This window comes from Ascaphus truei, chromosome 14 (genome assembly GCF_040206685.1).
Source record: "Ascaphus truei isolate aAscTru1 chromosome 14, aAscTru1.hap1, whole genome shotgun sequence".
NCBI lineage: Eukaryota > Metazoa > Chordata > Amphibia > Anura > Ascaphidae > Ascaphus > Ascaphus truei.
The window spans coordinates 27,254,385-27,271,178 of NC_134496.1; the positions used below are offsets into that span (position 1 = coordinate 27,254,385).

The following is a 16,794-nucleotide window of genomic DNA, read 5'->3' on the forward strand; positions in this document are numbered from 1 at the left end:
CCCATGTCCAAGCCGCCTCCTCCCTCCCCCAAATGTTTGCCATTTTAAATGGGGTACAAAAAGAAAAACGGTGACAAATGGGGTATACTTTACATAGCAATATTTTTCATGTTACATCAAACACTTTCATGTTTACCTACTGGAAATACCAATCATAATACAGAAATTCAAATAATACAAAGGGGTAGTGAGTAAGGGAATCGTGGTCACCGTCGCAGCAGGTCCATTTTGCGGGTGTCCAGCGCTCCATTGTACTCTATTTTTCTAATAGATCCACTTGGTCACGTAAAGTAGTTTCAAGAACCCACATTAATATTCCATTTTCAGCTGTTATATGGTTGGTGGGGAGAAACAGTACAAAGTAACTTTTGAAGAGCCAGGAACAAACATTTTCAGGCACGGTATAAACAGCTAAGCAAATGTTTCAAGATTCCCTATTTTATAAAATCTAGACTAAATTATAAAGCAGTTTTAAAAAAAAAAAACACGTCATCACCGTAAAAAAATAAAAATGTAATGTCTCTACAAATGAGAAATAACCACAGGAATTTACAATAGTGTGTGGGCAGAATGGGAAAATAATGGCTTTTACTATGGTGGTGCAGGAACTGCCGTCTTTGGTTTTCAGGGACCCCCGTTACCACAAATGAACCCCTAAAGCTCCCGGACAAGTATACGGCCGCCAAGTCAGATAAGTCAGATAAGGCAAAAAACAAAACACACAAGGCCACTATTGTCACCGGTATAAAGCTGCAACGCCATCTTCCGATAATATGGTGGCGCCAGGGTCATAATTCTATTATTTCGTAAGAAGCTACAAAAAATAAAAATAAATAAAGTAGTGGTTGTAGCAACTCAGGGTCCCTGGAGCTGCCAGTATCATGGTTGAGATAAGAATTTAATGATTTCCCCAGGTTCTGTTATTACATGTTACAAAAACATTCAGCCTGTGAAAAACCTTTGGCTATGTAATTAACGGTGGGAAAACTCAGTCTTAACGATATAAAACTGGCTACGGTGAACTCAGTATATAATCTATGAAAGAACGCGTTCTCGCAACCAGAAAGTGACAGGCAGTGTTACTAGGAGATCCCGCTTTGTGTGTGGCCATCCAAAGCATGAGCAATGGACAGAAACTGCCATTGAAATCCCAATTTCTTCGCTGCCTTAGCGTCTACACCTGTGGTTCCCAACAGTTTCTACATTGTGCACCCCCTACTAGAAAATATTTGTACCCCGAATCCCTAATCGAAATGTTGTGCGACTGATCCTAGGTAGTATAGTGTCCTGAGCACGGGGGGTGGGGGGGGGTTTGGGGGGAGAACATTCGCTTAAAGCCCCCAATTGCACCTCGGTATGTGCAGAAAGTATGGGGGTAATACGGTCACTCTGTAATTGACAGCTATATCAGCCACGCTAAGGTGCAGTTTGGGGCATTTAGAGCGCCGTCCCCACGGGCTCAGGAACCCACTATACTGCCCAGGATTCGCCATCGCAGAGTTTATTTGTGCCAACCTCTTGGAAGCACTTCACAAACACAGTTGGGAATCACGTGCACACCATTATCACTGCCTTACAACATCAGTTGCACCTCTGGTCGCACTAAATCCATGTGCGAGAGACGGAGAGAAAACAAACAAACAAAAAAAGGAACCAGGCAGGATACAGTTCTTTTTCTAATATTTTAATATTTATTTTCACCTGCAAACTGTAGCAAAACATGATTAGCTTTATTATGCAGACAAGAATCTCAGTACAGAGATTTTAGGCGTAGATAAATGGAATAGCTTTTTAACAAAAGTTAAACATTGTGTTTTCTCATCTTGGATGAAGAAAACATGGGATTAATTATTTTTTTTGGGGGGGAGGGGAAGGGGGTCGGGAATCCCACCTTTCAAAGCCATTCTGCCGAAATAATTTTATTCGGTTAAGGAACACGGCGGCTGGTAACATCCGAGTATTTGTGCTCCTGCTCGGCATACCGTAATGGGTTTATAGTTACAAATACTGATATGAATAATTACCTAGACCCTAATAAAAAATATGTACAGTACTGCAGCATAGTGAATATGGATCTGCAATAACTTACCAAATTTAATATACATGATACGCCTCTGTTAACGCAAACGTTAACCCCATCGCTGCCAGTGGGCCCTTTGGCAGCAAAGGGGTTAAAAGGAAAAAGCACTTCCCAGTTGCACGTCACCTTGTTTTTTTCTCCTTTTTTTTTTTTTTGTTTAAATACAAAAAAAAAAAAAATAAGTAGCAGGCTCCGAAAGAATTCCCTGTGTTTAAAACATACATTGTTTAAACAAGACAAACAGTGCATGAGGCAGAGAGACGGACAAGTGACCTGGGAGAGCTCCCATCTAAGGCTATAAGAAAGGGTTCGTCGATGAATTCCCTGATTGAAACGGGCCTGTGGGTCCCCCGGCCTGCAAACAGAGATAGAACAGCATGAGCACACGGTTAGTGAGGAACAGAACGTTACCATGCAAAAATAAAACGAGGACATGTGAAGTTATGGTGGGCGTACTTTTTTTTTTTTTTTTTAATCCCTTACAACAAACCAGGAGAAGCATTACTTTTGCCATAAGCAAACCAGTACTTTTCTATGTTCAATTCAATTTGCATTTTTAATCAAATGGAATTTGTTATAAAAATGTACTTGTTTTTAAAAGCATCATTATTGAATAATTCTAGATTATGTCTCTTGAATAAAATTTCCAGATTTTACATGTCCTTCCCCTCAATAGCTCATGTACAACTAGCACAAATCATTATTGTGACAAACCTACTGCTGACCAAGACTAACAGTTACATCTCTCCATTACCCCCCCTCCCCCCAACACCCACATCGCAAACATAACGATTTTGTGGATAGTAAACGCTGGGAACACGGGTTAGAGCACACCAGTAACATTTAAAAAAATAGTTAAAATGGATTTTGTTTCCAAATATTTAAGTAGTGAAGCTGCAGTTTGTTATATAAATGGATTTTGTTTAGCACTCGCTGTAATACAGTTGCAGAAATTTCAATAACGCTGGAACACACGGGAATTAGCATTTTACTCGATTACATTATCTTACCGGCAGCTTCAATGCTAAATGAATACATGAACATTTGCATCAGAAGAACAGGTATTATGAGCGTTGGACGCCACTGGTTTCTTTGGATGCTTAAAAGAGCAGTTCCCATAAAGATTTTTTTTTTATCTTGTATAGGAAGCAGGGGGTTTCCAGAGCTGAAATGCGTTAATTTCAGCTCCGGGATCAGTTTGGTTCAAAGATACTTACTGGAGGTGTCGCCAGTACTGTCCCCTCCAGCGGAACACCAATAGGAAGACGCAGCATCATCCATCACAGGGGATTGGCTCTTCCATGAAGTACCAGCGGCAGCTTCACCGGTAAGTATCTCGGGAACCAGTGGGTCCCCCAGAGCTGAAATTAACACTGTTCCGCTCTTTGAAACCCCTCCTTCCCATCCATGCTGAATAACATGGGGGGCATTTAACTTGGAATACTCGGTTAACCTCTTGTGGGATACAGGGTTAGTTGGCACCCTGCCGAGTCTTTACATATCCCATGCTCCTTCACACTTACCATGAAAGGATTGCTAGAGACGCCTGGAGCCGACACATTACCAAACGGCGTCACAACGGGCTTTACCTGGCCGAACATGGCGAACCCTGCACCTTCGCAAGAGGGATACGAGAGGAGAACAGCAATGAAGCACAGCGGGCAAATAATATGGTGACAATCCCAGCATTTTCAAGAGACTAAAGTGGACCCCAAAAATGTAATATTAGTCCAGCAGCAAGCAACAGGCCCTGGAGACATCTATTTATTTCACTTTCATTACAGAGACATACACCGAAACGTCGGACCACTTTCTACATGCTATGTAGTCTCAGATCCAGTAAACCTGATACAGTACTCTGCTGGCGATTCCAAACCGATTTGAATACATTTACTATATTCGCATCCTACACCACCGTGACTGGTTGCTGTTTTAACCCTCTATTGACCCCTCTGGCAGCAAATGGGTTAACTAAAGCTAAGAGTGGGGAAGCAAAACAAGCATGGTATACATAGTTACAGACAGAGCTAGTTTTGTGGAGGAATGGCTTTGAGGGACATTTTTTGTTTTAAGGGATCAACCAGATTTGGGAAGGTGTAATGATAGGATTAGGAGTTTGTCTGGACTACTAACCTGCAACACACACTTTTTTTCTACCACATTCCAAGCGGAATTATTTATTGTCGTTCATGTATCTTTGCTTAGGGTTCTGGCAACTTCTTCTTACAGAAACACCACGGGTTACAGACCTCCGAGATCTACAGGTATTTAATGGCACTGGAAGCTCTACTATTTCGTTATAGCCTTGCAGAACTAACCAAGCTTGATATCATCTGCTCTGTATCCGCGTAAAATAAGCGGTCAGGGGTGCCTCAGACCTTACCATTGGGCTGCTGAGAGAATGCAGTCTGTTGGGGAAACGCCGTCTGCGGGGGGAAAGCCGGCTGATGAAAACTGCCGCTGAAGCTGGTAGGAAGACTGTACGAGGACGACGTTCCGAAACCAGCAGGCATGCTCAGGGACGCCGTGCCAAAGGACGCTGCGCGGACACAAAGACACAGGCAGATGGAGCAGCGCAGAGGACAATGCGACAAGGCAGTGATTTCTGAAGGCGTCACATAATGTCCTTACACATGCATTTGCTTATATAAACTATGCAGATCACTTCCAAAGCTGGAATTGGATAATAAAGGGTATTTTTACAGGTGCAGTGATTCGTAGAACTAGATTGCTCATGTCGGGCATCTAGTTAATGGGTTAAATATTCTTGATTGATGCCTTTTCTTAATAAAAGTACATCTTTTTGCATGATCAATTTTGGAATGGGACTTTAGGAGTGGTTTTAACGCCCTTATTTTCTTGTTGCATGTTAAGCATTTTCCGGTTTCGCACCCCCGAATGATCATTGACTTGTGGTTAAGATGTCACTTTCACAATGTCAAAATGCCAATTCCATACAAATAAAGGTTAATATGCAGGAGAATGTTTGTGATGGCTACTTTCTGCAATTGTAGCATAATAACCGCAGATGTCCTTGGGTGCAGAACATAACCTGGGATAGTCTTTGCTCACAGGGAAAAGGAGTCATGTGTTTTAACCCAGGGATTCTCAAATACAGTCCTCAAGACCTCCCCAACCGGTCAGGTTTTCAGGATATCACATCAGTACAGGTGGTGCAGTCTTTGACTCAGATACCGATTGAGACACCTGTGCTGAAGCAGGGATATCCTGAAAACCTGACCTGTCGGGGGGATCTTGAGGACTGGAGTGGAGAACCCCCAGTTTAACCCATTACTGCACTTACATTTCTGGAGGCAAAGAAGTGATTCATCTAATCCCCTTCGCTACCAATCTTAAAGGATCAAATCGCCCCAAACAAATATCCATTTTTGTTTTCACCTTGGAAACGTGGGGGCTCAAGAGCACTACTTTGAGCTTTGTGAGCCCCTTGGTTACTGAGATACTGTATTTACCGATGAAGTTACTGGTATGAAGTTCAGGTTTTTAATTTTGAATTTAAATGATCATCGAAAATGAAGCAACAGCCAATGATGTTGCAGCTTCCCATTAGGGAGGCGGGTGGGGGGGTGTGGGGGACGAGAGAAGAGGGAAAGAGAAGATACCTGGAACTAAATTTTCTGGCTCAGGATGACCCCTGGTTTTCATACTGCAAATAAAAGTGGGGCTACAAAAAACAAAACGACACAAGTAGGAGGAACTGCCCCCCTAGATAAAAGGCATAGTTACAATGAACTTTATCCTAACCCTGCTTCCTTCATAGACTATATAAATCTCTTAAATAAAAGTTGCTTATACAAATAGGGTTAAACAGGGTTACCTCTTGGGGTGTTTTTTGTGTGGACTAGGTGGGAAGCAGGGGGTCTCCGGAACTGACCTGCATTAACTTCCTGTCTCGCCATGGAAAACCTCTGTTTGAAAGGTCCCGCGGGCCCTTAGGAAGCTGCAACGTCATCCCTTGCGGCTTCCTATTGGCCAGCATGCGATGGGACCTTTAAACAGATATGAAATACCGGCATTACCTTTATAGTAAAGCATCTCTGAGAGCAAAGGGTTCCAAGAGCTTACATGAACATGGTTCAGCTCCACAGAACGGCTTCCTAACCTTTTTAAAAAAATGATTTGTGGCTCTGTAGTTCAATTCTCATCTGAAATATAAACTCCATTTCCAGTCTTTGTACATACCACACATCCAACGGATTTTGCCACGTTAACGACAAATAGAACACAAACCACAGAATGGGACATAAGGGAAGCGGGTCACAGTGGATGAGAAGAGGGCAGAAAACCTTCCAAAGGGTCTAAATACGGTCAGGGCCAAGTTTTTTAGTGGAGCAGTTCCTCCTGCTCCTTTTTTGGCAACCCTCTCTCCTAACGCTACACACTTAGGGAGCAGGGGGTCTCCAGAGCTGAACTGCAGGGACCCCCTGGTTCCTGGTTCCCGGGAAGCAGGTGGTCGGCGCAGCTGAAATCAGCAAGGTACATTTCCAGAGAACACCTGCTTCCTGAACAAATTAACCAAACAAGTTGGGTGCCTGGGAGGAAATGCTCCTAACATGCCTCGCATCCATATCCACCTCGAGCGGGGGTATGAAAAGCCTTGAGCGCGCTACATGCGGAGAACAGGTTCGTAACAAGCTTTTACAGTGGGTCCACAACTGGCCACACGTACAGATGCAGCCAGCCTCATTGTTGCTGTTGGGATATTGTGCACAGACTGCCATGGAAACTCTGATAGTCTGAGTTATAATGGGATATGTTGGTTTATCACTAGGAACAATGAGGCTGCTACATCTGTAAGACAAAGAAGGTATTTAATGTGGCTACCTACCAAAGCGTGATGCAGGGTACAGCGGGGTGTGCATTGCTCCCGTGAGGTCTTATGGAAGCCATAAAAAGACCAGAAAACCTTTAGGTAATGCAGACAATCCTTAACTGCAGGAATTGCAGACACTACAGGATTGTCTTATGCTATGTGATGATAAAAGAATATAAATTCCCTTTCATACTGTCCTACGCACTTGGACAAGCTTCTTTTCACATTGTAGCCATAACGTGGATTCATATATTTTGTGCCGTTCTGGTTTTAGAACTGGTCTTATTCCTTCAGAACATCGTAACTGTCCCATGTAAATTCCTACCAATGAAATTTGGTAAAAAAGGTCTACTGTTAAAAAAAATAAATACAATTTGGGGAAAATATTAAAATCGAAACAAGCATTTATGTAACCCCTTCACTGCCAGAGGGGCTAGCATTTCTGTACTACATAACATAGAACTGTGTAACAATAAGGGAATGATGTCTGTATTTTACGGCAGAGAATAAGGCAGACATGGCACTCACAGGCATCCATTGCTCCGGCCGGTAAACGTGTCTGGTGGAAAGGATGAAACGGGGCGCTCGGATATTCCATGTCTACAGCGTGACCATCTCTCACACCTACAAAAGGAAAATGATACTTTGAGAAAAAAGGTACAGATGTAGCAGAGGTAATATTTCCCTCGACGACGTAGTTCTGGGCGAGTTATGGAAAATCTACAGCGCAGGGAAGCGGCTTCACAGCATATTGATTTATAGATCCAGTGACTTGTTTAATTATTTTACTCTTTGTAATTTTCCTGCCAACATCTGCCCCATACAGAGACACATGTTTACACACTGACTGAGCTAACCACATGCTTCCATATGGGAATAGAGCAGAGATTCCCAACCGTTCTTATATTGTACACTCCCTGCAATCTTGAATTAATACATCTGATTGCCGACTCAGACTATTGCATTATAGTATCCTCAACCTGTGGAGCGAACACGCTTAAGGCCCCAAACTGCACCTGTGTGTGTATCCAGCATGGGTGGTATGGCCGTCACTAACTGCAGGAGCTTCAAAAGTCTTATCCCCCAATGCCTTGCTGCAAAGCATTATGGGGAACGAATATGGAAGCTCCTGTTGTAATTGACAGATAAATACCATTCATGCCAAGGTACATTTTGGGCCGTACCAAGTGTATAGTCCCGACACAGACCCATGAACCCACTGTACTGCGCGGGATCAGACATTAGACTATTTATTTTTATTTTTTTGCTGAATCCCTTGATGACGCCTCACGCACTCCCAGTTGGGAATCACTGGCAGAGATTCACCTCACCTGTCGGTGCTCGGCCGTTGGTCTGGAATGGGTTAACTGCAGGGGCAACTGAGGCAGACACAAACGGGTTTGTAGAGGCAGGACCTAAATGTCAAGGAAACACGTTAAACAGAGGGTATACCGTATTATTAACACTCCACAATGTACCTTTGCTTAAATTAAGTCCCGATGAAGGTCTCAGTATGAGCCCGAAATGTCGATTTTCGATAGATATGCAAGCTTATTTATTTTGGGGGGTTTTGGATGTACTTTGTCCTTTACCTATTAGTACAATCTACATATTTACCATCTGTCTATTTTTAAAAAGGAAAAGTTAACCCCTGCAGCACACGAATAGGCAGAACATGGTGTAACCGTATTAGCAATTAGATAGTTGTGGCTCCAGTAACCGCTAAAAACAGAGTTTAAAAGGACCAGACAAACTGTGGCACCGAGCAATGCCAGGGATGACCAAAGAGCATCGAGTTCATTCCTTTAACTCCAGGCAAAAAGGAAAATGCAGAAAAGTCCCCCCTTTAAGACCCTGCTTATAGTACCGGCGATGGCGACGTCACGCTGCAGTTGCTGGAAAAATCAAATTGAAGTGACTTCCAGCAATCGCGACAAAGCCGTCACGCAGCGCATACTACAAGTACATTTTTTACGTCGCATTGCTGTCGCTGGCACTATAAGCACAGCCTAAGATGCATTACATTTGTTCTGATTCCGCTCCTATCACAGGGATAATTTGCATCTCTGCTGTAATTCGAGTTAACAAACACGGGAAACATCTAGACTTTGCCAGCGCTGGCGAGACGTATGCCTTCCGCAAACACAGAGCGGCCATATTGTTTTACCCATAATATACAAAATATACAAAAAAAACAAATGTTACAGCTTCTGGCTTACCCCCAAAATGTCCTGCTGCGGACGATGTTGGTGGGTGGTTGTGAGCAGCGGTAACAGCTGGTCCTAGCCCAAAAACATTTCTGGGTGAAAAAAAAATAAAAATAAAATCAACATGGGAGCCTCATTAGAACGATAATTAAAAACTCCCATATCAGTAAATGTACTGCGATAAATATTTGTTCAAATATAAGTTCGAAAATGTTCTAGTAAATCTAAATTAAGTGTTAACAAAATAAATAAATTCTTTTGTTTTAACGGAATGATGCAAATTCTTCCTGTAACGAAACGCTTAATTCCGTCATTTTCAACCACATTCCATGTCTGCAATTCACCTTCTCACCTACACTGCTTCCATCACCCTCCCTCATTCACCCCTCGCCTGTCACTCTCCACCTTAGATCCCACCATTTAAAAAAACATTTCTTTTATAAAACGTAAAAAATACATAATCCTTTAAGATTTGTCGAAAAATGTGTTTTATGAATTAACGTTATAAATGAAATGCGTTTTTAAATGGGAGTATCTAAGGGTGAGTGGAGGATAAATCGGAGTGATTTTAGTTAGGTGAAGTGCAGACATGGAAAAGGTTTGGAAATCTCTTGTTACAAGAGATATTTGCATGAAATTTCTCTGCAATGCCCTGATACCTTTCTGGTAGTGTAAGGGGTATAGAGGTACGGGTGAGGGGTTAAAAACCAGATGGGGAAAGAGAGGGTGGGGGGTTAAGAGCCAGAAGGGTGGAGGGTTAATTAAGAGCTGGAAGGGGGGGAATTAAGAATCCCATGGGGTTAGGGGGATAAGAGTCCTATGGGGTAAGGGGCTAGGGGTTAAGAGTCCCACGAGGGGAAGAGAGAGGTTGAGATTCTCATGGGGTGGGAAGAATGAATGAATAGCCATAAAGAGACAATTAAAAGGCTAAAGATTACATATCTGCTGCGCTGGGGGTTATGGCAGAAGGGTGTAAAGGTTCTTACCTCTGAAGTGGGAAGGCTCTGTATAATAGAAAAACTCCCTGCGCTGGAGAAGATCTTGGTCATATTTAATGTGCGTAGAGCCAATCTCTGCCCCAGCGCTCAGAAGCCACTTCATGGTGCGGCAAAATTTGACTGACAGTTCTTGGAACAAGTGCCATACAGTGGAGACTGAACAATGATAAAGCTGCCTATTATATATAAGGGTGCTGCAGCATGCCTGTCATTACCGGGAGGCAACACTCAGAACACCCTGTTACCACACAAAAAAGTGCCAAGTTTTACCAGCCCCAATGATCATATTATAAAATCAGAGTAAAATTAAATAAATTAGAAAAATAGCATTTAAATGCTGGACTCCCACCATGAACCCTGGATAAGTGGAACATTTTAAAGAGTAGAGGGGAAGTGGGCTCAGTCTCCATAGCAACAACCTGAGCCTATCACAAATCTCCATCTCTGGCAGGCATGCGTTTGATGCTCCAGTTATGCGCAGGGTGTCTGGAGTTCTCCGATTGGCCAGTGTGAGCGCCACTGTATTACTGTGGCTGAATCCTAAATAATATTGCATCAGGCAACAACCATCTGTTATATTTGCACAAATAAATGATCTCGCTCTGTATTCTGATCTGCTCATTTGTGCATTAGAACCCCTAATTAACCCCTGTGTTGCCATAAAGGGTATGTCACGCATTGCAGGACATTATGGCAGCACAGGGGTTAAATGGCACATCTTACAGTCTCTCAAACTATGGAACAAATACTGCATGATATACAGTATCCATGCACATTACTGGCGGTAATTAAACGCATTACTAGACGAGGAGCCCGGGCACACTGTAACACTGCCAGAGCTATGTACTTGTCTGAAGGGGTCCCATGCGCTGCAGCTGCCGTGCCGGATGCGGGTGGGACCGCTCCACTGCCATAGCTGCCTCCCGGTCCTCCGACACCTAGAAAACATCAACCGTGAAAGATTAACAGTGGGGGACAGGCGAAGGCTGGTGCCTTTATTTTCACTGGTCACACAATAGTGACCACACAGCAGACGTGTAAATCAAATAACCATACAAAGTCCAATGTACATACGCAAAGCAACTTATTTGATACCTACATGGCGCTGCCCTGTATGTACCACAACAAGTACCAATCCTTTACTAAACACCTTTACTTTTTAACAAAACAGAATTTGGGAAGCTCAAACCTACCCCTATGACGGAATGTATTAATAACACAATAATTCAATACCATTATGGAGTATGCTGCTGGGTAAATAGAATTGGCACACATTTATGGAAAACTAATTTTAAAAAAAAACTACGATCCTTCCAAATGGGCTTGCAATTTATTAGCGAGATCCTATATTTTGATCGTATAACAGTCATTTTGTGGCATTTTTTTTAATCAAAAAAACTGTAAACCTATTTTGGAGGAGCGCAGGGTTTTTGTATTAGCTCACCTTTACTGTTTACCTGATCACATATTGCGCATTAGTTTGCATATTTTAAGGAAAAAAGAAACCTGGGTGTAAATTAAAAATAGCCCCTTTTGAGATTTAAAAGGTGTAATACCAGTCGGTGACGTGAATTTCTTAGGGGCCTCTGAATTGTGAAGCGTTTGTCAAACAAACAATCAAACGTTTTCTCACCCCTTAGTCCCACCCTGTCCTTATCAGAGAGACAAAGATAAGGGGAGGTGGGATATCTGGCTGTACAAGCACTTGTTGATCATACAGTGACATCACACAAAAGGGGGCAGCCAGAGAAAATCACCCCCAAGTCTCACTTTAACAAATAAATGGAAAATACTTGATGCTTTTTATTACCCGAATCGGTCACCTCTATCACCCAGATGAGACCCCTAAACATAAATTCACTTTAAACCTAGGAGAATTGGCCCATTGAAAGAATGCATTTATAAATCAACATTGATCCCAGCACCATTGGTAATGCCGCAGTATATTTACGTCAAGTCGACATGAGCTCTCAGCTAGAATCCATATTCGGCCAAAAGAAATACAGTGCATATTTCATACACCGGTACTGGGGGACTTGAGTTTAGTTAGCTTTTCAAGTCAGTAATGCTGATAAACAAATGTTAAAACTGAAAGATATTACCTTTTACACTACTACAGCCCCATCATATATCGCCAAGAGACTCAGAACATAAGCTGAATACGTTTCAGACATTGGGAAATAGATGAAGGAGGAATCCCTCCCAACAAACCTCCATTTTTATTACAGGGATGAAACCGGGGGATCCTCCAGAGATAAACCGCGCTATTTTCAGCTCAACGACCCCTGGTGCCCGAGATATTTACGTGTGAAGTTACCGTTATTATTTCCTGGTTTAGAAACACATTTAAATGGCCGTTCAATGGGACGCCACACCAAGTGATGTTGCAGCTTCCTATTGAGCTGAGATTTAGCAGCCATTTTTTTCTCCTGAGGAAGATTTAAACCAGTAACTTCACCACGAAGTCCCGAAGCTGAAAATAGTGCCATTTGGTTCAGGGGCACCCCCGGGTTCCCACCCCCAAAAAAATAAATTAATTTTTTTTTACTAAGTTAGTGCTAATACATTTAAGATACTAGGTTATCGCAGTATACGCAAAGGAAAGTGATTAGGTTTATACGTTCGGGTTCTGGAAAGTTTTTACACATAGCAGGAACGTACATATTATACCAGGATCGCCCGTTTCCTTGTGTCAAACAAATATACCAGCCATGAGACCGAATAAAATCTCTCCATCTTACAAGACCGCATCAAAAGCAAAAAATGCCATGGGAATAGTGCACGTGTGATGCAGACGCAAGCAGGGGAAAAAAACCTTAGCTTCCCAGTCCTTCCTTTCAGCTTGGGTCACCCTATTAGAACATTTATACGCCTCCGTACCTTGTACAGCGCCGAAGATATTGTCAAGATCAGCCAGGGCTGCGTATCTATCTGCCGCAGGCTGGCCCGGTTTGCTCACTGCAACTTTGACTGGGGCTGTGCCACGAGGAGTCGGCTTGAAGGCTCCGAAATCCGCGCTGGACGACTTGGGGAAGTTGTCAAACTGAGCGAAGTTTGCGTTGGTATTTCCTCCTGTGATAGAAGTCGGTGCATAGAGGGGAGATCTAGTGAAACCGTAGCCATCAGAATTCCCCTCTGTTGAAACGTCAATGTGCCAAATTACCACATCTAGGGTCTCCCTTCTACCAAAACGCACCGTTTGTGTGCGAGACAAATATGGGTTTATTGAATATACAATGTGCTCGAGTAACTCTACTATGGAGTGACACCGGAGGGCAAGGGAGCCACCTTTTATAGTCCAGAAATACTGTGTGAGACATTTGCAGATGCATCTTCAACTGAGCCTCAAAAACCGCCAGTGATATGATTGCTTTGCTATGTTCTGGATTGTTTGTTTTTACAAAAAAAAAAAAAAGATATCAGAAATTTCCAAGAAAATAGGTGGTAAGCAGCATAACATAGACTTGTTTAAACTTAAAGGAGCAGTTCTTCCTACTTTTTTTGTTCGGCCCCCATTGATTTACAGGGTGGGAACTGGGAGGAGGGGGGGGGGGGGAGAAGAGGTGTGTCAACTTCAACCAAACGCCGCTACTTTTAGCTTCGGTGACCATCCGGTTCCCGAGATACGACCCGGGTTTAAATCTCCCTCAAAGAAACAAAATCAGTTATGGCTTACTATTGGACTGGGATTTAAATCCTCTTTAAAAACCAGGAAGCAATACTGGTAACTTTACTAGCAAGTATCTCTGGAACTGGGGGTCCCCGGAGCTGAAAATATGGTGGTTCATCTCTGGAGGACCCTCCGGTTCCAATCCTGTAACAGAAATGGAGGTTAGTTAGGAGGGATTCCTCCTTTAATAAGAGATGTTAATGCTATATGTTTCCATTGAGAACATTTATGAACCCAACTTTGTAGAGTCATAAAATAGGATAAACTGCATAAAGATTAAACTTATGGTCAAGCACTTTAAACATTTTCCTGACCACGCATTTATTATACCAATAAGTCCTATTACACTGACCAGAGTAATACATTTTATGGTATTAAAAAAAAACAACTATATGAGCCAATGTCGACTTTGACTCCTAGTGCTCATCCTTAGTAGCAAAAAGATTCATGTCCAAATATAAAAACAGAGTTTAACGAGCAATCCACGCCAACTAACCAATTTTGTACATGATTGGAATCGGGGGTCCTCCAGAGATCAACCACACTATTTTCAGCTCTGCAGACCACTCTGTTCCCTAGATACTTTGTGGTGAAATTAACTGTGTTAGTTCTGTCCAATAGGCAGCAACAACTTCCTATTGGCCCAAGATTTGGCAGCGATTTTGTTTCCCTTGAGGGAGATTTAAACCTGGTAATTTCACCGGTATCTCAGAAACAAGGGGTACTCGGAGCTGAAAATAAAGGTGTTACGCTCAGGGGGACCCCTGGTTCACACCCTGTAAAAAAAAAAAAAAAACAGTAGCAAGAACTGCTCCATTAATGTTGGACACGCACACAAATACAGACCAAAATACTGAGCTATGGGACATGGAGCAAACAAAGACAAATGAAAAACACAAGCACAGGTCCCCTGCGAGGACAGGACACAACTTACTGTAAGCCGCCTGCAGAGAGCGGGCGGATGGAAAGTCGCGAAAGCTGCAGCTGGAAGAGAGCGTTCTGAACGCTGCGTCGCCAGAAAAAAGGGGGGTGACAAAAGAAAAGGGGTGCATAGAAAATCAAAAGTTTGGGAAAGTAAAGAGAGGGCAACACAAATCAAATCAGGAGAAGTCTGTGATGACAGATTAAACGCCCGGCAGGCCACACAATGCTCAGCAATGTTAGTGTGTAAGCTCTTCTGTAACATTATATAGAATGACCTGCATAGTAACAGCTATATAATGTATACAGTTATGTTTATAGAGTTATACTCAAAAGCTTACTTCAGTCTTCCAATAACCGCTGCTCTGAATATGCAGTAGCAGCCGTTACACACAGATACTCTTGGGTTAATTAGTGTTAATGTAGGAGTAACACGTTAGAATTAGATCAAAACACTTATGTGTGTACACACACACACACACACACACACACCTCGAGAAAGACAGCACAAACAAGTGTTCAAAACAATGTATTTGCACAAAATAATTAATCCAACCGTCCGTTTCTGCTAAGGGGCACTACCCCGATGAAGGTTCCTTAGCAGAACCGAACAGTTGGAATTCTTTATTTTGTGCAAATACATTGGTTTTGAACACTTACCTTGGATGTGCGGTCTCTTTCTCCAGCCCTTTATGTTTGGGTGATGTATACACCTATTTTTTAACTATAAATACACATACACTTACAGATGCATGCTTATTTTAATTTAGTACGGTGTGGTTAAGGATACACACACAAACACTAATAAAGAAAGGATAAATACATACACACTGTATGAAAATAATAAATATAACATTTTTCCTCCAACAGATCTGTATAGCTATATACACAGAAATAAGGAGTAGATCAGCACATTGGTAGCTAGCGTTCAGCTAAAGCGTAGGGCTTTATAAGGTGCAGTTCAGAGGTAGGTCTACCTGTATTTAAGGGCGGGGCAGTAGTCTGACTCGCAGAGGAAAAAGCTCCAAAATTACTCGTGCCACTAGGCTGTCCAAATGCATCAAAGTTTGCAAAGTCTGCGGGGGCAGAATTGGGAGCTGCAAATGGTGAGAACAGAACGGTGTTAATGAGGGTGAGCAGTGAGCAAAAAAAAAACAAAAACTGACAGATACAAATAAACTGTGACCCTGAATTAGTGATGAATACACAAAATGAGTCTGGGGGTTCAAATAAAACTGGACACATTTATACACGGCAAACAGAATGAGCTGTCTGATGGTGTATGTAATTTACAGCAGCTGGCCCCGCAGGCAGTAAAAGGGTTAATTGCCCTAAATGCTGAGATTCCATACCAGCCCCTGCTAGAAAGGTTTGGATTCTATTGTAAAATGCATGGATGGTATTTTACTTTGCGAAGTGTGTGTGCGCAGCAAGAGAACCAGACACAAAGAATGTCCAAACCATTTCTATGTACCCCATGCGTGATATATAGATAGATATAGATAGATAAAAAAGCATTAGAACAAGGGAGGGGGCAGTCCCTGGTTATAGAGAGATACTGAACGATCAAGTTACAGAATGTAACATCTTTCTCCAAGGCTCAAAATGGCTGCCAAATCTCCGATCTATAGGAAGCTGCGACATCAGACACCATTTAGCATAGGTTTAACTTGGACGCATTTCTGTTTTCAACCTCATCAATTATGTAACAATGTAACTATGTAATACGTAACAGTCGTGGCTTCCTATTGGATGGTCAGTTAAATCCAAAAGTGATGGCTGTAACTTCACCAGTAAGTATCGCAGGAACGGAAAGGAGGAGGGTATTAGGCGATACTTTTAAGCTAGTTTAGCAGCATTTTTGCAGAGTTTACTTAGCTTGTTGTAGTGCACGTAGGGGAGCCATGATCACCTTTCCAGCCCAAAGTGATATACAAGATACAGTAGGAAAAGTCCACAGCAAACACTATCTCCAATAAAAAGCTGTACTGTATGTTTATTCCATCTAATGCAGAAAATAATATAATTAAAAAGTGGGCTTTTATATATATTTTCCGTATTAGATGGAATAAGCTTGCAACTTT

At 42.4% G+C, this 16,794-nt stretch overlaps 1 protein-coding gene across 10 annotated transcripts in view; it reads right to left on the bottom strand.

The window, feature by feature from the left end:
• Positions 1-1,668: 1,668 nt before the first annotated feature.
• Positions 1,669-16,794, bottom strand: part of AGFG1 (ArfGAP with FG repeats 1) — a 48,625-nt gene continuing 33,499 nt past the window's right edge. The window contains exons 6-15 of one of the 10 annotated variants that reach the window (XM_075570170.1): positions 15,688-15,807; positions 14,724-14,795; positions 13,000-13,191; positions 10,967-11,057; positions 9,134-9,213; positions 8,246-8,329; positions 7,443-7,538; positions 4,464-4,619; positions 3,604-3,689; positions 1,669-2,435 (exon numbers count right to left, since the gene is read on the bottom strand). In XM_075570170.1, coding sequence (XP_075426285.1) covers positions 2,376-2,435; positions 3,604-3,689; positions 4,464-4,619; positions 7,443-7,538; positions 8,246-8,329; positions 9,134-9,213; positions 10,967-11,057; positions 13,000-13,191; positions 14,724-14,795; positions 15,688-15,807 — 1,037 coding nt within the window. In that variant the 3' untranslated portion in view covers positions 1,669-2,375. Of the gene's footprint in view, positions 2,436-3,603; positions 3,696-4,463; positions 4,620-7,442; positions 7,539-8,245; positions 8,330-9,133; positions 9,214-10,966; positions 11,058-12,999; positions 13,192-14,723; positions 14,796-15,687; positions 15,808-16,794 lie in introns of all 10 variants that reach the window. The other 9 variants (XM_075570169.1, XM_075570174.1, XM_075570175.1 and 6 more) reach the window with 9 other exon arrangements.